The following is a 26,163-nucleotide window of genomic DNA, read 5'->3' on the forward strand; positions in this document are numbered from 1 at the left end:
GTGCAACGCCCAACACTGATTAACACAAAGCCGAGACTCAAAACCGGACCTCAACTTCCGGTGCCAGCCCATATATGCTTCCATTGCCTTCGCCGGAAGTGATATACAGCCCCTATTCTCCTTCGCGTCCGTTGACGGGACCCAGGCTGGGAGGGCGGAAGAATGGGCGGCACGATGGGCGGAAGCACTCCTCTTACGGGGACCCGGAAAAACATGGCCACCTCGAGCCGGCCTATCCGGAAACTGTCTCGAAGAAGACGGGGATTGGCCATCGCTTCCGGAAGTTGTGAGCTTTGTTTCCGAGCGGGAGATCTTCCGAGACGCGCTGGGGGCTGAATGGTGAGTTTTCTTTGCCCACTTACGGGGCGGCTCGGGAGGGGAGGGTTCGGGCCGATTTAGTAATGTCCTTGGGACTATGGCTGCGGGTTCTTAAACTGGTATTTATCAAGCGCCAACGAGGCCAGCCCCTGGGAATGCAGCACGAGAATGATAGTCAGTCTGTCCCCTCAAGAAATATAGTTTAGTGAGGAGACATGCAACGGATAGGCGCACGATTCTTTAAAGTTGTGATTGGGCCCAAAAAGGAGCTAGTCCTCAAGACTAAAAAGAGCCGAAGTCCCGGAGTTGTGGGCGCTGAAGTAAATGATTCCAAATGGAGTTGAAAGGAGGGAGGAGTGCGTCAGGCGGAGATGAAAGGAGAGAGGGAACTACCTGTCCGATAGGGCAGAATCGGGGAGAAAGCTTGGTGACTTGAACTTAGAGAAGGCCATTGCGGCGGTAGCAGAAGAGGGAGGCAGGGACCAGATCGTAGAGTATGGAACACCGTGACGCAAAGTTGGGGGTTTATCATAAGAGCAGCAGAATGGCAAGATCTGATGGTCATTTTGAAAGGATCACTAGAACTGCGGGTGAAGACTGGATTATAGGAGGGCAGGAATTGTGAGAAACCACTCAGGAGGCTACTGCTGTAGATGAGCGGTGTGACCTAGCTTATGGGAGAGAAGTGGACGAATCAAAAGTATATTTAGCAGGTGAAAATTCAGGACTTTACGGATTAGATATAGGATTTGAGTGACAGGTTGGGTACTCAACGATGATTCCAGGTTTCTGGACTGAGTGAATTATGCTAAACAAGAAGAAACTATTTTGAGATTTTTCTAAGGATTCTTTCCCCCACCCCCAGTGTTAAAAACCACATTTTTTTCCCCTTTCTTATGATGTCTACTCATGTGTTGTATGCTCACTGTAGAAAATTCAGAACATACATAACAAAATACTTTCTTTTGTATAAAGGACAATAAAAATCACCTCATAACCTCACTACCCAAGATGGTCATATTTTAGTGTTTCCTTCATGTGTTTTTAAAAAATATGTGTATCTTTTTATATATTGGTATCCTACTGATTATATCTTTGTGTATCCATTTTTTTCCTCTTAGCATGAGTAATGATTGAACTGTGGCCAGGATATTGTTCACAAATATTTTTTTTCCTGTTTGTAGCAGAAAAAGTCAAGTTGATTCTAAGTAAGAGATAACGTTAGCTTTCTGGTGTGTTTTCTTTGTAATATTTGTTTAAAAGCTTTTTAAAAAACTCACATGTTGGCCAGTTTGTGTTTTGTTTTCCATTCAGATGTTTTTACTTAATGTTATTTATTGCCATTTTTACACAACGTCAAGACCACATGTTTTAATGGTTGTTAAATCACAACCAATCCCATCATTAGCTAGATAGGTTATTTTCAACTTTTTACTGTTAAAATAATGAGAGGAACATCTTATATAATTCTTGGATTCCTAATGACTTCCATCAGTAAGAGTTCTAGAAATATAATCTGCCAGGTAAAAGGATAAAATGAGTCTCAAATTGCCCCACCAAAATATCTTATTAAGAATTTGATAGAACTTGTTTTAAAGAAATTTTTGCAATACATAGTTTTTCCATTCAAAGATATGGTCATGTCTTTCTAGTTAATTCAAATTGTCTTTTATGTCTTTATATATAATAACCTATCCTTTTCTTGTTAAGCTTATGTCCAAGAAAGGAGCAATATTGATTATTTAATACCCTCTCTGCTTAATTTCCATGTGTGGAATTAATATCTTTGGGTCAAGTGTGATACTTTATTCTTTTTTTTTTTTTTTTTGAGACTGAGTTTCACTCTTGTTGCCCAGGCTGGAGTGCAATGGTGCAATCTTGGCTCACTGCAACCTCCGCCTCCCAGGTTCAAGTGATTCTCCTGCCTCAGCCTCCTGAGTAGCTGTGATTACAGGCATGTGCCACCATGCCTGGCTAATTTTTTTGGTATTTTTAGTAGAGATGGGGTTTCTTCATGTTGGTCAGACTGGTCTCAAATTCCCGACCTCAGGTGATCTGCTCTTCTTGGCCTCCCAGAGTGCTGGGATTACAGGCGTGAGCCACCATGCCCGGCCTGCTTTATTCTTTAAAATTATTTTCTTCCTTAATATTTAGTCTAGGCCTTCCTAAAATATAAATAAAATGATGAGATCAGGAATTTAAAAAGACTAAGATAGAGTAAGACTTCATTAATACCATAAATAACCTCTGGTTTAAAAAATTCCTGACATTCTGCTCCTGCTTGTCTGCTGGGGAAGCAGCCCTTCAACCATGCATCTGAGCCTGCCTTATCTGAACAAACAGCAACCAGCTGGGCCCTTTGGCGTTTCCCTGGGAATGGCAGTGGAACTAGAAACAGCTCAAAAGGGTTAGGAAGACAACATCTCATGAGGATGCCAAATGGGCTTTGGCGATGGATTTTTCTAATTTAAAACTTTTTATCATGTTGTTATCAAAGTTATTGAATATTTGTTAAGAAATGAGTTATAATGTTAACTTTTAAATAAACGAAATCTTTTGGTCTTTTCATTTTGTGTGCAGTAGAATCCTGCTTATCTGTGAAATGCAGTTAACACATCAGCTGGACCTATTTCCTGAATGCAGGGTAACCCTTCTGTTATTTAAAGATGTAAAAAATGCGGGAGACTTGAGAAGAAAGGCCATGGAAGGCACCATCGATGGATCACTGATAAATCCTACAGTGGTAAATATAAATTGTAAGAATGAATGAGCTGGCTGGGTGCGGTGGCTCATGCCCATAATCCCAGCACTTTAGGAGGCCGAGGTGGGTGGATCACCTGAGGTCAGGAGTTGAAGACAAGCCTGGCCAACATAGTGAAACCCTGTCTCAACTAAAAATACAAAAATTAGCTGGACGTGGTGGCGGGTGCCTATAATCCCAGCTACTCGGGAGGCTGAGGCAGGAGAATCATTTGAACCCGGGCGGCGGAGGTTACGGTGAGTCAAGATTGCGCCATTGCACTCCAGCCTGGGCGACAAGAGTGAAACTGTCTCAAAAAAAAAAAAAAAAAAAAAAAAAAAAAAGCCAGGCGTGGTGGCTCACGCCTGTAATCCCAGCACTTTGGGAGGCCGAGGTGGGCAGATCACGAGGTCAGGAGTTTGAGACCAGTCTGGCCAATATGGTGAAACCCTGTCTCTACTAAAAATACAAAAATTAGCTGAACGTGGTGGTGGGCACCTGTACTCGGGAGGCTGAGGCAGGATAATCGCTTGAGCCTGGGAGGCAGAGGTTGCAGTGAGCCGAGATCACGCCACTGCACTCCAGCCTGGGCAACAGAGCAAGACTGTGTCTCAAAACAAAACAAAACAAACAAACAAAAAAACAATGAATGAACCATACAGGCCATTTAAGTATACGTTAATATTTGTGATGTTATAGGGTAGCCTAAAATTCTGTCACTGTTAGGGAAAAAATTCTTGTCCAAGTCAGATGCAGCCAACCTGGACTATAACAGTGAATAGAGGCAGAAGTGCCAGGTCCTGCCCTAGGAAGGAGGAAAGGTTGTGGTCTGGGTCTAACATGGGAAATGCCTGGATCTCCAGCTTCTTATCTTTAAAATGGGGGTTCTTAACAAGACAGTCTGTAGAGGAGGCATAGCGTAGTGGTTAAGAGCACACACAGAGGCCAAGGGGTGTGGATTGCTTGAGGCCAGGAGTTTGAGACCAGTGTGGCCTACATAGTGAAACCCTGTCTCTACTAAAAATACAAAAAGTAGCTGGGCATGGTGGTGTGTGCTGGTAGTCCCAGCTACTCGGGAGGCTGAGGCACAAGAATCACTTGAACCTGGGAGGCGGAGGTTGCAGTGAGCTGAGATTGAGCCACTGCATTCCAGCCTGGGCGATGGAGCGAGACTCTGTCTCAAAAAAAAAAAAAAAAAAGCACAGGCAGTGGGATCATGTTACTGGGAATTAATCCCAGACCTACTACTTAGGACTTTGAACAAGACATAGCCAACCTTTATATAGTGCTTACTGTATTCCTAGTATTGTTCCAAGTGCTTTACGTATACTAACTCGCTTAATCTTCACAACAGCCTATGTAGTAAATACTGTTTCATGTGTCTCTAACAAATAAAATGCTAAGGAACTTGCCTAAGTTCCCTAGGTGATAGGTGGCAGAGATGGGATTCAAACTCAGACATTCTTTGCCTCAATTTCCTCATCAATTACATACTACTACTACTATTAATAGTATTAGTTTCATAGGGTAGTTTTGAGGATTAAAGAAAATAACACAAGTAAAATGTTTGGAATATGATCATGCCCATAATATTAGCCCTCAATTAATGTTATTTTAAAAAATTTTACTATTTGCATAAGTCCTTGCAGCTTTAAAATTCTATGATTTTCTGACTACCCAGGCCCTTGGGATAATAGTTTTTGTTTTTGTTTTGAGACAGAGTTTCACTCTTGTTGCCCAGGCTGGAGTGCAATGGTGCAATCTCGGCTCACTGCAGCCTCCACCTCCTGGGTTCAAGCAATTCTCCTGCCTCAGCCTCCCGAGTAGCTGGGATTACAGGTGCGTGATACCACACCTAATTTTTGTATTTTTAGTAGAGATACAGTTTCGCCATGTTGGCCAGGCTGGTCTTGAACTCCTGACCTCAGGTGACCCGCCCGCCTTGGCCTTCCAAAGTGCTGGGATTACAGGCATGAGCCACCACGCCTAGCTGGGATAATAGTTTTGAAAATACAGACCATAAGAATTGTGATGAAGTAAACCAGCTTGACAGTGGAGTTAACCATGAGTTACCATGTGTTTTCAAGCACTGCAGATTCTCTATGTGTAATTAATTCTTTCTGCTCTCTTTGGTAGATTGTCGATCCATTTCAGATACTTGTGGCAGCAAACAAAGCAGTTCACCTCTACAAACTGGGAAAAATGAAGACAAGAACTCTATCTACTGAAATTATTTTCAACCTTTCCCCAAATAACAATGTAATGTAGACTTTCCTATTTCTGTTGACCTTGTCATAATAACATATGTGTTCCTCAGGGTTGGAGGCTAAATTCCTGCAAGCCAGTGGTTAGTAATAAACCAAAATAGTAGTGAAGAGAGCTCTGGACAGAGAGTTGAGGTTTACCCTGCCTCTTACTAAGACAGTTTACATATGAGTAAACACAAATTTAGCTAAATTAAGTGAGGTTAATTTTATCTGTTCTTACCATATAGGATCAGGAAGACCTCTCAAGTATTTTTGCTTAAGAAACTGACAGAAATCTAAATGATAAAACATTAGGCATGGATATTTTGTGTGCTAGCGTGCATATCTTTCCCTCTTCCCGTAAACTCCTTGAGGGTGGGATCCATGTCTTTTTCATATACCAGGAACTTGCTGGTACCTATAACAGTCCTTAACACATCCTCACTCACACACCCAGTATGTAGGAAGAGTCTGTGGTTTGAAATACTTATAGTAACGCTTTTTCCTTTTTTTTTTTTTTTTTTTTGAGACGGAGTCTTGCTCTGTCGCCCAGGCTGGAGTACAGTGGCGCAACCTCGGCTCACTGCAAGCTCCGCTTTCCAGGTTCATGCCATTCTCCCACCTCAGCCTCCGGAGTAGCTGGAACTACAGGCGCCTGCCACCACGCCCGGCTAATTTCTTTTTTTTGTATTTTTAGTAGAGACGGGGTTTCACCGTGTTAGGCAGGATGGTCTCGATCTCCTGACATCGTGATCCGCCCGTCTCGGCCTCACAAAGTGCTGGGATTACAGGCTTGAGCCACCGCACCCGGCCAGTAATGCTTTTTCAATGAAAGTTATCAAGCCAAAGACATCACACATGTAGCACATGAAAAAAATGACTGCAATTTTGCTGATGAATTTTTAGTATTACTGCTGCTATTAATAACGACCAGGTACTAATTTCATCTAGAGAAAAGTTACGAAACCTGTGGCATAGGTTAAAATACAGATGATTGTAAAGTTTATAAAATGCAGTTATCTCAGCATGGTAATAGAGTTTCCCAGTACTTGGAATAAAATTTACTAATTATTGTTTCCTTGAGATCATTAGACATAATTCAGAAAACTCTTGAATTCAGTAAACGTCTGTTGAAATTTTCCCTGTTCCATTTGCAGTTCTAGGGGCAGAAGAGGCAAATATGTTCCCGAGGAGAGGCAGATAAACAAGTTAAAATGCCCTGAGATAAATGATATAATGGAAAAATGAATTCAAATCTAGGGGTACAGCAATGAAGCCATTCATTTTGGAGGGAGGAGGGTGTGGTGGGGAGTGGCATCAGAAATGTGGACCTTGAAGCATGTGTTCAGCAGCCAAGCCATGGGGAGAAGGGACATGCGAGCAGAGGACAAAGCTTGAGCACAGGCAGAAGGGCATGAAATGTGACTGGACCCCCCGGCAGGCCAGACTGGCCAGGTGGCAGAAGCGCCTGGCTGGAGAGCCACTTGGCACCAGAGGGAGGAGGTATTTTTTTGTGCAGCACCAAGAGGCTGGGCTTGATTCCATAGGAACAAGGCATAACTTGAAGCAGGGAGTACTTTCGAGGAAGTGCCAATGGATGTTGGAAAGGAATCATCAAAGTAAAAAACTAAGCAGTGAGAACTTTTAGGACATGAAAAATAAGAGCCTGACCAAGGAAGAAGGCAGATCAGGAAATGTTTCAGACATAGGAAACAATGGTTAATTATCTTGTTTTGTTTTTGTTTTTGTTTTTTTTCATTTTTTTTCTCTTAGATTTCAGAGGCTTTGAAAAAATTTGGTATCTCAGCAAATGACACTTCAATTCTAATTGTTTACATTGAAGAGGGAGAAAAACAAATAAATCAAGAATACCTAATATCTCAAGTGGAAGGTCATCAGGTTTCTCTGAAAAGTCTTCCTGAGATAACAAATATTACGGAAGTCCAAAAGGTTTGTTTGCCAGTCCATATTTTTAGAAAGAGTGTGACAGATGAGCAATAATGCTGATACTGTTTGCTTATTGATCACCAGGGCTCCTTGTTTTTTGAACTTTTGAGAAAGTTAATCTAATTTTTTAAATTACTAAAAAATAATTTTAGATACAAAGAACTGGGAGGTGTGGGTTTATGTAAAATATAATTACAAACTCAGCTGATACAACCATTCTCCACATTAAGAAAGAGAATACCTTTCAATATTAAACTTACATAGTATATTTAAAATGTAAAATAAATTTAGTATGAAGTTAATATCTAGATATGTGCTTTTAAATGGATAGAAATTTGGTTTTTATGTTCTTGAGAGTTACCCCCATAGCAGCAATTTAAAGGGAATACAAGTAATGAATTGCCATCTACTTGGAATATTTTAATCACATTTGTTGTTTGTTATACTATGAACCCAATAATTGAATGAGGAATAATTTCACTTACACATGTTTGTATAATGACAATTAGTAGTGAATGATGATATCAGCAAGTCATAATTTGTCTTTCATTTTTACAGATATATAAACTCTCTTCACAAGAAGAAAGTATTGGGACATTATTGGATGGTATCATTTGTAGAATGTCAACAAAAGATGTTTTGTGAAATATCAGAAATATTAACAAAACTCAGCATTAAAGAAAACATTGATTTTTCTTCCCTGATTATAAAACTAATATATGTGCATTATCGAAAAGTTTAAATCACAGAATGGTATAAAAAAGAAAAAAAAAAAAGGCCAGGCACGGTGGCTTATGCCTGAAATCCTAGCAATTTGGGAGGTTGAGGCAGGCGGATCCCCTGAGGTCAGGAGTTCAAGACCAGCCTGGCCAACTTGGTGAAAACCCATCTGTACTAAAATTTAAAAATTAGCCAGGCATGGTGGCAGGTGCCTGTAATCCCAGCTATTCGGGAGGCTGAGAGAGGAGAATCACTTGAACCCGGGAGGCAGAGGTTGCAGTGAGCTGAGATCGCTCCATTGCACTCTAGCCTGGGCAGCTGAGCGAGACTCCGTCTCAAAAAAAAAAAAAAAAAAGGAAACCAGTTGTAGTCCTACCTTATAGTATTTTAAAAGATAATCAGTTACTATTTCTTGTTATTGCTTTTTAGAGTTCTGTTTCTATTCAAATAGATTTTATTTTTATATAATTGGAATAAAAATTGTAAACACTTAGGGAATGCCTACAGTGTACTAGGTTCTTGCCTTAGTGATTATTATTATTTTTTTTTAGAGATGTGGTCTCACAGTGTTGCCCAGATTGATCTCCAACTCCTGGACTCAAGTGATGCTTCTGCTGTGCCTCCCAAAGCGCTGGAATTACAGGCATGAGCCACCGAGCCCAGCTGGTTATTGTTTTTGTTTTTAAATTTTTTGCCTTGGCGATTTTATATCCATCAGTTCACCTCCCTCTCCATACTTACCATGGCTACTCCAGGTCACCCCTTGCAAGCCTCTGGATCCTGGTTCTAAGTGCCTTTCACTTGTATGAACTCATTTAATTCTTGCAGCAACCTTATGAGGCAGATACTGTTATTACCCCCATTTTACACACAAGGCCCAGGGGCAGCTCCTGTGCAGAGGCCTGGCTGGTGGCTCCAGCTGAGGGTGGTCACTCAGAGGGACACCTTGGCAGAGCTCCCACCCTTCCTGGCAGAGGCCCAAGTGGAAGTGGGGGTGTTCCTCGTGGGAAGAAGAAAGGTTGTGCCAGGGGAACTCTGAGGGTGCACATGGAGCCTGGGCAAGGTAGGGGAAGCCAGGGCCACAGCAGGACTGGTGCCCCTGCTCCCTAAGAACCCCCAACAACCCTAACCTTGCAGTGCCACTGTGAACCTGCCATTGCCCCTTGGCCTCTAGAGGGCAAAGAGCCGTGTGTGGGAGGGGGAGGCAGAACGCAACCCCAAGAAGTCAGCCCCCAGCTGGTGAGGCCGGTCCGTGGCCCCAGCCTGGAGCCTGCCCCAGCACTTTTCTGAGCACCCTCACCTCATCCCCGACCCCATCAGGTTCTTGGGAGGCCTCTGTCTTTCTCCTCCACATTCACATTCACCTTGTCCAACACCTGGCCCCCTGGCAGGATCCTCATCTCCCAGTCTCCCTTCTTCGGAGGTGCACTGGGCAAGCGGAGCCAGGCCTCTTGGGGTCCCCGGAGTGGAAGGAGGTACAGAATGGAATGGGGAAAGTATAACTGCCACACACACACACCCAGGAATGTCAGCAATGAAAAGAATGAATTCCTCTTTCCAGGAAGTATGGAGTCCCAGGAAGACTCTTAAGTTCTGCTACTGATGGATGTAGAGTGTGAAAGGCCTAGGCATGGGTTCCTTCCCAGCTGCCTGACCCCCAAAGCTCATCCTGTGGTGGTAGGGAAATAGAATTACAAACAATCTATCCCAGCAAGCCTATCTCTGCAGAGATAGAAGAGGAAGAAAACACTTTCATCATTGAAGAGGCGTGAACTCAGAGTGAGATGCGCATCACAGGCAATGACCCGCTAAGATGCTGCAAAGACAGAAAGAAATCTCATTGCCAGTCTAGCCAGCGGGTCCAACCCATTGCTCACTGCACACCTTCTCAAGAAGAGTAATGCCTAGTCCTCAGATCAGTGGACTGCACAGCACCTTTGGCCACACCCGTTTCATCGGAGATTCAACCTCAATTTACCTGACCACCTGCGTTTGCTAATTACCTTGTTACAAAGGAAAATAAACTCTTGCCTTCATGACAGGAGGTAGATTTACCACTCACAGCAGATGTTAGGCCCCCACCGTCCCACAGAGACTGGCCGATAGGGCCCTGGCTGCTCTGATGATGATGTTTTAAAGACGGACTCTCAGGTCCTTCAGGAACACAGTCCTGGGTTGCAAAGCTGGCAAGAGGCTTATTTAGCTGTCAGAAAGCTTTGCATGCCCCTCAAAGGGGCAGAGGAAGATTTACAGTAAGTTTTCCAAAGAAAATGCTCTAAGGGAGAGTGGACACTGCTTCCCTTTTTTTTTTTTTTTTTTTGAGACGGAGTCTCGCTCTGTCCCCCAGGCTGGAGTGCAGTGGCCGGATCTCAGCTCACTGCAAGCTCCGCCTCCCGGCTTAAGCCATTCTCCCGCCTCAGCCTCCCGAGTAGCTGGGACTACAAGCGCCCGCCACCTCGCCCGGCTAGTTTTTTGTATTTTTTAGTAGAGACGGGGTTTCACCGTGTTAGCCAGGGTGGTCTCGATCTCCTGACCCCGTGATCCGCCCGTCTCGGCCTCCCAAAGTGCTGGGATTACAGGCTTGAGCCACTGCGCCCGGCTGCTTCCCTTTTTTTTAACAGGGAGAATTAAGCCTCTTCATTGTCTTTACTCTTTTTTTTTTTTTTTTTTTCAGTTGCCCTAACAGTTTCCGAGAGCGGTGTTCCGTGATTCCTCAGTCTCGACACCAGTTCCTCTGAGACTAGCACAGGGTCTTTGGTGTGAAAATTTCTGTTTTTCCTTACTGCTTAAAATAAAATAAAACAGCCACTCAGCTTGCTTAGTATTTTGCATAAATCTGCAGTTCCCTTCAAGAAAAATGTAGCTCTGAGGAAGTAAGGTGAGATGTGGTTAAGGCAGCTCCCCAGGCTGGGCTGCTGGTTGGCCCCCGCCCCTCATATAGGCTTCCCTGGTCACCTCTCACTGTCACAAAGTAAGACCTGAATATGAAGCTTTCACCTGCAGCCCAAATCCACGCGGGTTTGCGCTTCGGGCATTGTCTGCAGCAAGTGCTCAGCTCCAGGCCAGCTTCCAGAAGCTCCAGGACTCATCCCTTTATTCAGGAATTGAAAATGAACTGGAACTGAGGACTTTTAAACTGGAGGACATTTCAGAAATGATCAAATTTAACAGTTCCCAAGCTTTTGGAATCACAGAGACCTTTGAAGATCTGATGTAGAAAGTGAGCCCACAGATTTGCACACCATTGTGAGTTTAAGGAGCCTCTGAGTTGCCCAGGAAGTAGCCCTTCACACTTAGTTGAGGCTGCAGCTGCGCCCTGTCTCCTGAGGCAGAGGTTTGGGCTTTTAGTGGGAGAAATAGCACCCACGTCACAGGAGGCAACAGAAGCTCACTGGCTACACTAAGTCTGATTAAGAAACCTCTGGTGAGCGTTTTTGAGAGGCTGCACTTTAGAGGCTTTGCTTCAGGTTTTCTGTGTGGCTGATCAGTTCTGTGTTCAAGGCTGGCTGCCAGGAGTGGACTTGAATTGCTGGGCCTACACATCAGTGCTGCAGAGAGGCAGACGAACTGCAACAATAGTCTCTTCCCTCTGTCCCACTGAGGACAGTCTCAGTGACAGGAGCCTCTGTCCCTGACCCCAAACCGTCCTGTCCTCCACTGTGTGGGCTTCTGAAAAGAACAGAAAGGGCCAAGGCCGAACCTGCACGTGCACCTAGGGAAAGGAATCTCAGCAGAAGCCGGGTGGCCCACAGCTCCCTTATCCCATGAGCCATGGGGTTTAGGGTTCAGGAAAATCCAGCCAACTCCCCTGCACTGTGCTGTGAGGCTGCCCTAAGGCCTGCAATCCTGAGACCCCAACCAATGGAACAGGCTCCCTCTTAGTCAAGGGGACCCCAGGGAAAACTGAAAAAATGAATTCCTGGCCATGATGGAAGTGGAGGTGAGAGAAGCCTCATGAGAGCCCTGCACCTTTGGAGTATAAAATAGGCATCGTGAGATTATTCAGAATGGATTCTGACAATCAGGTACAGATTATGAACAAGACCTGAGGCCATGCAAAGCAAGAATTAACACACACCCTAGAAACCACAGAGTCTCCTTCAGTGGGTTTTAAATTGACCCAGGATGCTGTGGTTGACTTTCCTTCCTGGCTCTGGGACAGCATCACATGGCAGAGGCAGACGCTCTCTCTGAACTGAAGCATTCCTTTGTACCAACTTCATGTCTTTAGACAAAGCTGAACTCTCAACCAAATGCCAATCGAAAAATCTTTGAATCCACCTATGACCTATAATGCCCTGACTTCAAGATATCCCACCTTGTTAGGCCGAGTCAATGTATACCTTCCATGGATGGATTTATGATGTTACTCCAATTCCTGTCCCCTCAAATGTAGAAAACGACTGCCCTGGCACACGTTTTCAGGACCTCTTGAGATTCCCCAGACTGTGGTCACTCATTGGCTCAGAAGATACCTCTTACAGATCATTTTTTAAGAGTTTGGTGTTTTTGTTAACAAGCCCAACCACAGGCCTTGGCAAACCCTTTGCTCAGCTTGGGAATTCCCAGACCAGCTACAGGCCACCGTCTTCCCCTCCCAACCAGCACACTCTTCGTCTCCATCCACCATCAGCTCCACCTGTGCTCACCTGGATGGGCCTCTGCCGGCTGCCGATCCGCACCCATTTCCCACCCCCTCCTGACTGCAGGGCGCCCCTCTGTGGGCAGTGCTCATTGTTACTCAGCCCCTCAGTCCTTGAGCTCCCTGGGGTTCTCCATCTCTATGGGGTGCTGGTATCCTTGAGCCAGGACTCCTTTAGTATAACCTGGCTCCTTCTGTGAAATGTACAGTCCCCAGAAAGTGTGACTGAGTCCCCATGTAAACCTCCTCTGTCACCTGGAATGCGGGGCATAGCCCTCACCTTTCTGCTGGTGGTGAGCAAGGAAGCAGACAGCTTCAACTGGGCTGGCAAACACCCGATGTCCTATGCGGTGCCAGTCTTGGGAGGAAGCTGATGCCGTGCACAGAATGGCAGAAAAACACCAGGTCAAACCCACTTTCAGGTTATCCTGTCTTCGTAGAGTTGGTGGTTTCCTGAGCCATTAGATCACCTCTATTAAGGCAATTTTAGGTGGCTTTTTGATACCTGCAATGTAAAACTCCTGTCAAGTTCAGTCTCCTAACAAAGTTATTCTGGATGTGACGTCTCCACCATCGTCCTGTTCCCAGAGCCCCATCAGGTGTGTCCTCCTGGGTGGCAGCCACACCTCCGACATCTGGTGCCTTCGTGCCAAGCCCAGGCCCAGCACACTGCAGATCCTCAGCCTGCTGGGCTCCTCTGCTCCAGGCTCATTCCCTGTGACCACATAGGGGAATGCACTCGGGAACGCACTCCCTACTGTATTACAACCTAGCTCTTTGACCCTAGGGTTTATGATTATCAAAAATTCAGGAGCCAACCAATGAGGGGGCAGCAAGCCTGCTTTCCAGAGGTGGGCGGGCCCTGGACACTCTCCTGGATGCTAGTGAGCAGCTGAAAGCTGAAGCTGCCTGGACACTCAAGGCTCTTGTGGCAGGTGAGAGGACTGGGTGGAAGGACAGTGCTCTGAGCATGCACCTTCCTTGGGATCTGGAGGCTGGGCTGTTTTTTTTTGTGCTTGGCTCTTATGCCCCCTCAGCAACTGAAACATTTGTTATCAAGGGGGAAGGAGTCTTTGCTGAAACGTGTGCTTGGACACAGGATTACATAAACCTGTATTTAACACAGAAAGATGTCTATTATGATATATTAAATGAACAGTTTCAAAACAAAAGTTGGAAATAAGAGTTTCAAATCACTTGGTATAATTCCATTTTTTTAAATAAAGGTATGTGAATCATAAAATATAAAACTGGAAGATTATATATAAAAAAGTTAATCAGGACTGTTTCAGGATGGGGAGAATTGTGGATGAACTTCAAGGCCTGTTTACTTTCTATGTTGTCTGAATTCTTTATATTTAACTATCCTTTTACCTTTATACTTAATAAAAGATTAAATATTTGGCAATAGAAAGATGTAAGGCGGCAGAAACATCAACAGAAGCCATCCTGTCACACTTGTCCTCCCCAGTCCATGTGAGGAACAACTAAAGCATGGTTCCAGTGAAGAGGAAGCAGCCATTAGAAACAGAGAAGCTGAGTAAATAGGAGAGAGAGAAACACTGAGAAAACAGATGATGGATTTTAGGAAATAGACAGGCATAGTGAATCTCCTCTTCCGTAACTGAAATATACAAACGAACAAAACATGAAAAGAATCTTCAGAATCCAGAGAAGGGGCTCAATTCATATCACAAATTTAGAGCTAATACACAGCTCTTTCTCCACAAAGGATCATACCTACAGGGGGTGAAAGGTAAGTCATTACATTCAAAATACCCTACTGATAGCCCACTTTTGACAGAAAAGGTGACTGAGGTAATATGTGGCCCAGGAGAAAGAGATAAGCTTCTCAACTAGAGACATGCAACCCTGTTTAAAAAAGAAAAAAGCATTTCTGCCCTAGCTTGAATGAAGATTAATCATATACCCCTTCTAGCCAGAAAGAAATCAGAAAAATGTCTGGAAAATTATCTCTTAGATGTAAACATCTTAGCTACATTATAAAGATTTGCTAGAAAAAAAAAAATCAGGCCCAGCAATATTACTGTACACAAGGCAAGTCACCAAAGCAGCCAACAGCCACCTTAAAGTACAAAAGCAAAACCTCAAGGGCACGTCCCATAGAACTAGATATTTCCCTTACCCTGCAAGTGGTAAAGCAGCATCAATTTGTGAGTTTTAAAACAATCGCAGAGAAGAATGTCACTTCAGGAGGTTGTACAGAGTCCTAGAATCACCTACTCCCTCTCTGGCCTCCCCAAGCTCCAAGGAACAAAATTAATACAAACCACACACAATTACCAGTCATGTCCTGGGAACGGGATTCAAACAGCAACTTATAAACATGTATAAGGCAGTTACAGATAATTCAACCACATTACTATGGGCAACTAAATGGTTTCCACAGTGAGTGAGAGCCCCTGGGGGATTTACACTTCCTGCGGGACCTGTGCAATCCTGGGATGGGAGATTCCTCCTGAACCCCAGGCATATAGACTGACACAGAGAGCTGTCCAGAGTATTTACGGAGGCAACACTCAAGTCCACAAGGGACCTCCATAGGTGTTGGACCCCAGAGCACCCTGGTGACATCTGCCATACCCCTAATACAGGCTGCAGTTGTGGTGCCTGGGGGTGATAAGATTGCTCAATTCCCCCTCACAAGACAATGCTTGATGCCAGCTTCTAGCACAGTGACCCCACTTCTGTCTAAACTCTGCGGATGGGTGCAGCCCCATGTTCTCCTAGGAAGCATCCAGGTGGTGGAATGAGTGGCTCCAGCTACTCCTGTTGCTCATAGCTGGGAGGTGCATACTTGGTGGGGCTTCCTACATAGCAGACCCATTTTTGCCTCAACTCTTTAGGTGGGCAGAGCCCTGTCTTCCCCTGGGAAGCACTCAGATGGTAAAGCAGGTCACTCCACCCACTCCTGCTCCTCTAGCTGTGTGGGACACACCATCTGGAGCTCCAAGCATAGTGGACCCACCTCTGTCTGAATTCTGTTAGTGGCACAGCTCTGTGTTTCCCTAGGAGGCACCCACATGGTGGAAAACTAACAGTGAAATTCTGGCCTTAAACTGGACACTTAACCAATTGGAGCTAGTAAATATCTACAGAATACTCCACCCAACAACCACAGAATATATAATCTTCTCATCCACACGCAGAATATATTATAAGATGCACCACATGCTTGCCCATAAAGCTCTCAATAAATTTTAAAAAAAGAACCATATCAAGTATACTGTTGGACCACAGTGCAATAAAAACAGAATTCAATACCAAGGTGATCTCTCAAAATAACACAAAAACATGGAAATTAAAGCAGTTGCTTCTGAATCACTCTTGGGTGAGCAATGAAATTAAGGCAGAAATTTAAAATTATTTGAAATTAATGAAAATAGAGACACAAATTACCAAAACTCTTGGGCTACAGCTAAAGTGGTGTTAAGAGGAAAGTTTATAGTGCTAACTGCCTTCATCAAGAGGTTAGAAAGATCTCAAATTAACCATCTAACACTGCACCTTAGAGGAACTAGATTAAAGAAAAAAACAGCAATTCAACTTCAAAGCTAGTAGAAGAAAAGAAATAGCAAAAATCAGAGACAAGCTCAATGAAATTGAGACCCAAAAGTCCACATCAAAAGATCAATGAAATGAAGAGTTGCTTTTTTGAAAGAATAAGCAAGACTGATAGATCACTAGCTAGATTAACAAAGAAAAAAAGTAGAAAATACAAATAAGCCCACTCAGAAATGACAAAGATGACATTACAACAGGTCCCACAAAAATACAAAAGATCATCAAAGACTATTATGAACACCTCTATGCACACATATAAGAACATTCAGAGAAAATGGTTAAATTTCTGGAAACACACAACCTACCAAGATTGAACCAGGAAGAAAGTGAAAACTTGAACAGACCAATAACAATAACAGACCAAGGAATTGAATCAGTAATTTAAAAAAAAAAACCAAAAAAAAAAAACCAAAAAAACTGCCAACTAAAAAAAGCCCTGGATGAGTTAGAGTCACAGCTGAATTCTACCAGACATACAAAGAACTTATATAAATCCTACTGAAACTATCCTAAAAAAACAAGGAGAAGGGGCTTCTCCCTAACTCTTTATACAAGGCTAGCATCATCTTGATATCAAAATTTGGCAGAGACACGATGAAAAAAGAAAACTTCAGGCCAATATCACTGAAGAACATAGATACAAAAATTCTCAACAAAATACTAGCAAACTGAATCCTGAAGCACATCAAAAAAGTTCATTCACCACCATCAAGTATAGTTTATTCCTGGGATGAAAGGTTGATCCCACATATGCAAATGCATAAATGTGATTCACCACATAAACAGAATTTAAAAACCATATGATCATCTCAGTAGACGCGCAAAACATTTTCCATGAAATCCAACACCCCTTCATGATAAAAACCCTTAACAGACAATGCATTGAAGGAACACACCTCAAAATAATAAGAGCTATCTATGACTAACATAGAGCCAATATCATACTGAATAGGCAAAAGTTAGAAGTACTCCCCTTGAGAACTGGAATAAGACAAGGATGCCCATTCTCACCACTTCTAGTACTGAAAGTCTGAGCCAGAGCAATTATGGAAGAGAAAGAAGTGAAAGGCATCCAAATAGGAGAACAAGATGTTAAACTATCTCTCTTTGCTGATGATATGAGTTACATAGAATACCTTAAAGACTACACCAAAAACCTCCAGGAACTGATGAACAAATTCAGTAAAGTTTCAGGATACAAAATCAGTAGCATTTCTCTACATCAATAACGTTCTAGCTGAGAACCAAATGAAGAACACAATCCCATTTACAATAACTGCAAAAAATGAAATACCTAATCAAGGAGGTGAAAGATCTCTATAAGGAGAACTATAAAACATTGCTGAATGAAATCAGAGATGACAAATAAATGGAAAAAATTCCATGCTTATGGATGAGAAGAATCAATATTATTGTTAAAATGGCCATACTTCCCAAAGCAATTTACAGATTCAGTGCTATCCCTATCAAAATAGCAATAGCATTTTTCACAGAATTGGAAACATGTATTCTAAAATTCATTTGGAACCAAACAAGAACTGAAATAGTCAAAGCAATCCTAAGCAAAAAGAACAAAGCCAAAGGCATCACATTACCCAGCTTCAAACTATACTATAAGGCTACAGAAACCAAAACAGCACGGTACTGGTACAAAAACAGACCAATAGACCAATGGAACAGAATAGAGAACTCAGAAATAAACCTGCACACCTACAACCATCTGACCTTCAAAAAATTGGCAAGAATAAGCAATGAGGAAACAACTCTGTATTCAATAAATGGTGCTGGGATAACTGGCTAGCCATATATAGAAGAAACTGGACCCTTACCTCTCACTATATTTTTTAAAATCAAGATACATTAGAGATTTAAATGGAGGACCTCAAACTATAAAAATCCTAGAAGAAAACCTAGGAATTACCCTTCTCAATATTGCCTTTGGAAAATAATTTATGGCTAAGTCCTGAACAGCAATTATAATAAAATAAAAAAATTGATGATTTGTACCTAATTAAACTAAAGAGCTTCTGTACAGTAAAATAAATTATCAATGAAGAGACAACTCACAGAATGAGAGAAAATATTAGGAAATTATGCATCCAACAAAGATCTAATGTTCAGAATCTGTAAGGAAATGTAAAAATTAAAAAAGCAAAAATCAAATAATTCTATTTGTAAAAATGGGCAAAGGGGCTGGGCACGGTGGCTCACACCTGTAATTTCAGCACTTCCAAAAAAAAAAAAAAAAAAAGAAGAAGAAGAAGAAGCAAAAAAGATTGGAAATGGCAAGAAATCAGTAAAAATCATAAGATATCCTGAACACCCAAAACAATTTTGAAAGAGAACAACAATGCTGGAGGACTCACACTTCCTGATTTTAAAACATATTACTGGCTGGGCACAGCATCTCAGATCTATAATCTCAGGACTTCTGGAGACCAAGACTGGAGGATCACTTGAGCCCAGAAGTTCGATATCAGCCAGGGAAACATAGTGAGACCCCATCTCTACAAAAAACAAACAAACCAAAATAACCAACAACAACCAAAAACCCAAACATATTACCAAAGGTGCAATAATCAAGACAGTGTGATAGTAGCATAAAGACAGATGAACAGACCAATGAAATATGCTAAAGTGCCCAGAAATAAACTCTCATATATATGGTCATTTTCATTTTTTGAGACAGTCTTGCTGTGTTGTCCAGGCTGGAGTGCAGTGGCATGATCTTGGCTCACTGCAACCTCTGCCTCCTGGGTTCAAGTGATTCTCCTGTATCAGCCTCCTGAGTAGCTAGGACTACAGACTATAAAAAGTCTTGGAAGAAAACATAGAGGAAGGGCTTTGTGACATTGAATGTGGCAATGCTTTCTTGGATATGACACCAAAAGCACAGGCAACAAAGGCAAAAATAGACAAATAGGACCACACCAGGCTTAACTTGTGCATCAGGGGACACAATCAACAGAGTAAAAGATAACCTATAGGATGGCAGAAAATATTTGCAGATCATGATTTGATATACACAATACACAAATAACTCTCAGAATTCTACAAGGACAACAAAATCAATAAGCTGACCAAAAATGGGCAAAGAAATTGAATAGACATTTCTCCAGAGTTGATATACAAATGCAACAAGCATGTGAAAAGATACTCTGTATCACTAATCATCAGAGCAATGCAAATCAGAACAACAATTAAATATCACCTCACACCCACTAGGACGGCTATTACAAAAAAAAAACAAAAAGAAAATAACAGGTGTTGGTGAGGATGTGGAGAAAATGAGTCACATGTGCACTGTTGGTGTCATTGTAAAATGGCACAATTGCTCTGGAAATCAGTATTGAGTTTCCTCCAAAAGTGAAAATTAGAACCACCATTTGATTCAGCAATCCCTCTTCTGAGTATGTCTTCAAAAGCACAGTAAGCAGGGACTCAGAAAGCTATTAGCATACCCATGTTCACAGCAGCACAACTCACAATAGGCAAAAGGTGGAAGCAACACAGATGCCCATCCACTGAGGAATGGATAAATAAATGTGGCACACACAACCCATGGAAAATTATCCTGACTTAAAAGGGGAGGAAATTCTGTCACATGCTGCAACATGGATGAATCTTAAGGATCTTATGCTAAGTGAAATAAGTCAGTCACTAAAGGGTAGATATTTTATTTCACTAATAACACCAAATCAGGAATTAAAAGATATTTCTTATCTTCCAGACTTGGTATCGACAAATTCACAGAGACAGAAAGTAGAATGGTGGTTACCAGAAGCTGGGGGAGGAGGACGAGGGAATGAAATGGAATTTAGTTAAACAAACATTAACTTAATACGTTTACCAGAGGAGGACAAAAAAAAAAAAAAAAAAAGGAAAATGAAAAAATTTAAACCAAACATACTTGTTACAACAATGAACTTAAGTAGAACTCACTTCAAAAAAAGACCTTCAAATTGGGTGAGGGAAAAAAAGTTAAATTCAAGTAGCTGCTTCTTACACTTGAGCAAAGTGACTGAGAAAAGCCAAAAGTAAAAGGATGGACAAAGAGCAATGGTGCAAATCCACATTTAAAAAACTGTATTGGATGAAGTAGAAACAAAGGCAAAACATATTCAAAATGTAAAACAAAAGTTCCTTTATATGATTTATGGTACGATTTGCAGTGAAAAAAGTGTCATTAATATTCATGCCATTAATATTTATGTGCCAGACATAAAATAAAAATCTATATAACCAGGCTGGGTGCGGTGGCTTGTGCCTGTAATCCCAGCACTTTGGGAAGCCAAGGCGGGTGGACCGCTTGAGGGCAGGAGTTTGAGACCATCCTGGCCAACGTGGTGAAACCCCATCTCTACTGAAAGTACAAAAATTAGCCGGGTGTGGTGGTGCACACCTGTGGTCCGAGATACTTGGGAGGCTGAGGCAGGAGAATCGTTTGAACCCAGGAGGCAGAGGTTGCAGTAAGCCAAGATCGTGCTACTGCCTCCAACCTGGGTGACAGAGTCAGATTCCTTCTCAAAAAAAAAAAAAAAAAAATATATATATATATATATATATATATATATGTGTGTATGTGTGTGTATACACACGCATATAACCATTCAATTAACAAAAGATACATTCAATTAACTTAAAATATACTCTTTGAAGTTCTCAACAGATTAAGAAAATCAATATTCAGGAAGAATATAATTAATGTAATTAATAAAATGATTTAATAGATGTATATTAAGAAATGCATCATTAGGTGATTTCATTTTGTGTGAACTTCATAGCGTATGCTTACTCAAACCTAGATGGCGCAGCCGACTACACGTCTAGGCTATCAGGTACAGGTTGCTCCTAGGCTACAAACCTGTACAGCATGGTGTTCTACTGAATACTGTAGGTAATTTTAACACAGTGGTATTTGTGTATCTAAAATATCTACATAAAGAAAAGGTGTAGGAAAAATATACTATTATAATCTCATGGGACTGCTGTCATTTATATGTTCTGTGGCTGACTGAAATGTTGTGTGGAATCTGACAGTGACTGCAATGTCATAGTCTATTGGAAACTCTACCTTCTTTAAAACACCCATGGGCCGGGCGCGGTGGCTCAAGCCTGTAATCCCAGCACTTTGGGAGGCCGAGACGGGCGGATCACGAGGTCAGGAGATTGAGACCATCCTGGCTAACACAGTGAAACCCTACTATTTTTAGTCTCTGTATTTTTAGTCTCTACTAAAAATACAAAAACTTAGCCGGGCGAGGTGGCAGGCGCCTGTAGTCCCAGCTACTCGGGAGGCTGAGGCAGGAGAATGGCGTGAACCCGGGAGGCGGAGCTTGCAGTGAGCTGAGATCCGGCCACTGCACTCCAGCCTGGGTGACAGAGCGAGACTCCGTCTCAAAAAAAAAAAAAAAAAAAAAAAACACCCATGGATTACTTATATTTAGCCACAAAGAAAACCTGTATGTATCCTTAAAACACAAATAGAACACAGTACAGTCTCTATCTAATCACAATACATTAAAATTATAACTTAATAAATAATGACAATAAATCCAACATGGAATTATGAAAAAGTTATCTCTTACATGTCTTTTGAATCAAATAGAAAATGCAAAGCTACAGTTAGATAACATCTAGAAAGCATTACCAATAAGAATACTAATAGGTGCAAATATACTGGCTATATACACCTGATTTCCACTTTGATAACTAGAAAGTTGGATACAATATTGCTCCCCACCTTATAACATGACAACAATGGCAAAAGGATAGAAACGGCAAGTTTTTAACTTTTCTGAAAGCCAGCAGCAAGTTGAGGAGTGGAGGGAAGAGAGCATGAGGCAGGCTTGGTATTGATTGTGCCTTGGCCCTAGGCCAGCTCTCAGGACAGCCTGCTCTGCCCAGGTCCTTTCAGGTTCCAATGACTCTCCCTCCTCCTCAGACTATGGGTTCCTGTGCCATCCTTGTTGCTCCCCTCTACCCATCTACACCTTCATAATTAGTCCTTCGATTACCTATGTCTATAAAGCTACTTGAAGTGTTGGGACCTGGTATCTTCTCCTGTAGAGAACTTGTTAAAAGGTTAGGTTAAAGAATGTGTCCTCTCTGAAGAGCTAGGACCATCGCCCTCAGATTTCGGGACATCTAACCAAGGAAGACCTATCTGTCTACTTTCATTCCCCTTCAAACGATAAGTCCAGGGCACTGATCTGATGTTGGGTTATTGATGAGAGATCGGGGGAGATTATGTCCTTTCCAGGAACCTACGTTAAATGTAGGTTTAACGTAGTTAAATCGATTTTTCTCTTCCCCCTGAGACTTCCAGAATGTACTGCCGCTGGATTGTCCATCTTCCGTCTCACTGGCCACTTTCCAGCTGGGCTGATCCAGTGGAGGAGAGATCTTCCTGGATGCAGCATGGGGTGGCACTGACACGCTGCTCTCAAACCCCACAGCTCTGGGAATAACAGCGACTCCAACAATGCAATGAGCTATTATAATCAGGTTCCTGCGAGCAATAGAAAGACACATAAAATAGTTTATCAGAGTAGTTAAACTGTTAATGTCTAGTCTAACTAACTATGGCAAGTTAATTATTAAGTAAGCAAGAAACAGCAGCAATACAAGTGCTTAATGAGAAATGCAAAGGCTTTAAAGGAGAGAGGGACTGGGACCCGATTCATCTGGTTGGGTGGTCAGAAGTGGACGGGGCAGGTAGCACTAAACTGGATCTTGAAGAAGAAATAGAGCCTTAGTCACATATGGGAATTTGGCCAAGTATGTCCTGACCACTGGCAACAGGATGGGGGTGATGGGGCCTTACTGGTGAATCTTACGCACCTCCAGACAGAGCTGCTTCTCTGGGCTTGTGAGGCTTTATGCGAATTCCAGACTCACTAAACACTTGTCAAACCCCTGCCTGCAGGGTCAGCACACTGTACTGAAACAGTAAAACCGTGCAGGCTTTGGGGCCAGAGCTACCTTAGGTTTGAGCTTTCACTTCCCATGTGGGGCCGTGGAGAGGAAATCTCAGGTTTCTGGGCCTCAGTTTCCCATTTGCCAAATGGGGATGTTAATAATACCAACCTTAGCTCCAAGGCTGTTGTGAACATGAAATTGCACGACGTGGGAAACCGTCTTTCTCACAGTGCCAGGCATCTAATAACTTCTTGGTGAAAAACAGCTATTGCTTCTTCCCTTTATGTTCTAGGCAGTAGGCTGAGGCAGGCAGTGGAGTAAAATTAGACTGACTGCTGGTGGGAAAGTAAACTACGGCTGACAGTTTGGAAAACAGTTTGTCATTTCCTCAAAATGTTACACAGGATTAAAATATGAACCAGCAATTTTGCTCTCAGGTATACATCGAAAGAATTGATCATAGGTATTCAAACAACTGCTCGTACGTGAATGTTCACAGCAGCACCATTCACAATAACCAAAAAGTAGAAACAACCCTAATGTCCATCAACGAATGAATGGATAAAGAAAGTGCAGTATAAACATACACGGAATATTATTGAGCCCTAAAGAGGAATGAAGTACTGATGCATGATGCAACATGAATGAATTTTGAAAACATTAACTGAAAGAAGCCACACATAAAAGGTCAGATATTGGAGGTGAGAGAGCTGCACCGGCCACCTTTGGAGTGGAGCCCAGGGACAGAGTGAGTGAGTCTTCCCTCCAATTAGCAAGTGCCTTCCTGTGCGTGTCTGAGTGTAAGGGGTGCTTTGTACCGGGCATAGAAGAAGGCTGGGTTATAGATAAGGATGGAGTTCAGATGCTGCATGGTGATACTGAGCCTGGGAAGCCTAAGTTTCATCACAGAACTGGCTCCTCATTGGCTCTCTTCTTCTCCTCCAGCTCCACCCTGTCAGATTCTGTCCTTACTGAACAGAAGAGGCAACTGCTGGACAACTGCTTATCCTTTCTCTCCCCCTCGAAGATACAACGCCTGTTTCCTGACCCTCACTCTTAGTTGATAATATGCCTTCCAAGTTCATTGTTAAAAACCAAAACACAACAGAAGAGGCAATGGCAGCACATAACACATTGTCAGTCCCTGTTCACATTCCTGCCTGCCGCTTTTGCATGACTGTCTCTTATAGGCCAGCCCCTCCCAACCAATCAAGAGCACTGTCCCAAATGTACCCCCACCCCTATACCATCACTGTTTGGCTTGCCTCTGGATCTCTTCAGCAAACAATTATTTCACCTACATACCAGAAAGCAAAACCTTTTTTTAACTCTTATTTTAGGTTCAGGGGTACAGGTGCAGGTTTGTTATATAGGTAAATTCATGTCATGGGGATTTATGGTACAGATTATTTCATCACCCATTTCCTAAACCTAGTACCCAATAATTATTTTTTCTGCTCCTCTCCTTCCTACCACTCTCCACCCTGAAGAAGGCTGTTGTTTCCAAGTGTCTGTTGTTTCCTTCTTTGTATTCATAAGTTTTCATCATTTAGCTCCCACTTATGAGTGAGAACACGTGGTGTTTGATTTTTTTTTTTTTTTTTCTTTTTGAGACAGAGTTTCACTTTTGTTGCCCAGGCTGGAGTGCAATGGCATGATCTCAGCTCACCACAACTTCCGCCTCCTGGGTTCAAGTGATTCTCCTGCCTCAGCTTCATAAGTAGCTGGGATTACAGGCATGCGCCACCAAGTCTGGCTAATTTTTTTTGTATTTTTAGTAGAGTCAGGGTTTCTCCATGTTGGTCAGGCTGGTCACGAACTCCCGACCTCAGGTGATCCGCCCGCTTCGGCCTCCCAAAGTGCTGGGATTACAGGCGTGAGCCACCGCGCCCAGTCTTGTTTCTGTTCCTGTGTTAGTTTGGTAAAGATACGGGCCTCCAGCTCCATCTATGTTCCTGCAAACACATGATCTTGTTCTTTTTAATGGCTGCATAGTATTCCATGGTGTATATGTACCACATTTTCTTTATCCACTCTGTCATTAATGGGCCTCTAGGTTGATTGCACATCTTTGCTATTGTGAATACTGCTGCAGTGAACATTCACATGCATCTCTATGGTAGGACGATTTATATTTCTCTGGATGTATACTAGTAATGGGATTGCTGAGTCAGACAGTAGTTCTGTAACAAACCTTTTTGACTGCACCTTCCTCCGCAGCTGCCAGGCATCTCCTTGTTTCACTCTGTGGAAAAACTGCTCCACAGTGTCCTCTGCACTCAGCTCCAGTTCCTCTCCTGTGAAACCTTCCCCTGTCCGGAGGTCTTTGGGGACCACTGAACCAATGCTGCTCCTGTCAAGGTCATCAGTCATCCCCATGTTGCTGCATCCTGTGGTCAATATCAGTCACTTCCCAGGCCCCATCTCACTTGATCCATCACAGAAGCCTTCGACTCTGTCGATATTTGTACCATGAACTTTATTCCACAAAGAATAAAGAAAGGTTTTGAAAACCAGATCTTGTCATCAGTTTTTAAAATTATGTTATAATGGATACATACAAAAGAAACTGTGGAATGCATATATGAATATTCAGGTTAGATACAATCAGTCATTACTGCAAACGTGCCCTTCCCACCCTGTTGAGTCTTACACATGTGGGGATATTACTCCTCTTGTACAAATTAGGAGAGGGGGGTTCAGAGAGGTTAAGACACTTGCAGGAGGCAGAGCTAGGATTTGAACGCAGCTCTGTTTGACGTTAAAATCTATATTTTACCCAGTAGGCAGCACGACCCTCAAGGAAGATCCAGGTTTTCTGGAGCCTGAGGCAAATACGTTTTGGAGCCTGTTTTCAAAATATAAAATTATAAAACCACAGAAGGTTTTTTTGTTTTTTGTAAGGGGCTGGTGCAGGGGAAAGAGGAACTTTGAAGCCTAAGCTTTGTTAGCTTCCCAATAAAATGTTTCTCTTCCCTGTTCCTGCCCTACTGGGAATACACAAACTGCTTGTCTATTGTTCACTCACTCAACATGTACTTACT

General features: G+C 42.6%; 1 protein-coding gene and 1 long non-coding RNA gene across 8 annotated transcripts; one reads left to right on the top strand and one right to left on the bottom strand.

Annotated features, from left to right (window-relative positions):
• The first annotated feature begins 279 nt into the window (after window positions 1-279).
• On the top strand, window positions 280-8,658 carry TPRKB (TP53RK binding protein). 7 transcript variants are annotated; one of them, XM_065526950.2, is made up of 5 exons: window positions 280-339; window positions 2,899-3,061; window positions 5,195-5,317; window positions 7,078-7,254; window positions 8,523-8,658. In XM_065526950.2, exons 2-5 carry the CDS (start codon window positions 2,921-2,923, stop codon window positions 8,655-8,657), a joined length of 576 nt encoding a protein of 191 aa, XP_065383022.1. In that variant the 5' UTR covers window positions 280-339; window positions 2,899-2,920; the 3' UTR covers window position 8,658. The 7 variants fall into 7 exon arrangements, with proteins under 7 accessions (XP_065383022.1, XP_065383020.1, XP_065383021.1 ...); XM_065526948.2 differs by having other exon boundaries at window positions 2,899-2,962; XM_065526949.2 differs by having other exon boundaries at window positions 2,902-2,962.
• Window positions 8,659-21,761: 13,103 nt separating this feature from the next.
• LOC141408327 (uncharacterized) lies at window positions 21,762-23,424 on the bottom strand. The gene is made up of 2 exons (XR_012422193.1): window positions 23,288-23,424; window positions 21,762-22,709 (listed from the first exon to the last, which is right to left on the bottom strand). It is a non-coding gene; the product is annotated as an uncharacterized lncRNA (long non-coding RNA).
• Between the last annotated feature and the right edge of the window lie 2,739 nt (window positions 23,425-26,163).

Source organism: Macaca fascicularis, chromosome 13 (genome assembly GCF_037993035.2).
Source record: "Macaca fascicularis isolate 582-1 chromosome 13, T2T-MFA8v1.1".
NCBI classification, from domain to species: Eukaryota; Metazoa; Chordata; class Mammalia; order Primates; family Cercopithecidae; genus Macaca; species Macaca fascicularis.

Bases quoted from the DNA above. Each gene is read 5' to 3' on its own strand.
- TPRKB (XM_065526950.2), top strand. From the start codon at position 2,921: ATGCAGTTAACACATCAGCTGGACCTATTTCCTGAATGCAGGGTAACC. The intron at 3,062-5,194 runs GTAAATATAAAT...TCTCTTTGGTAG, and splicing joins CACTGATAAATCCTACAGTG to ATTGTCGATCCATTTCAGAT. The intron at 7,255-8,522 runs GTTTGTTTGCCA...ATTTTTTTTTAG, and splicing joins ATATTACGGAAGTCCAAAAG to AGATGTGGTCTCACAGTGTT.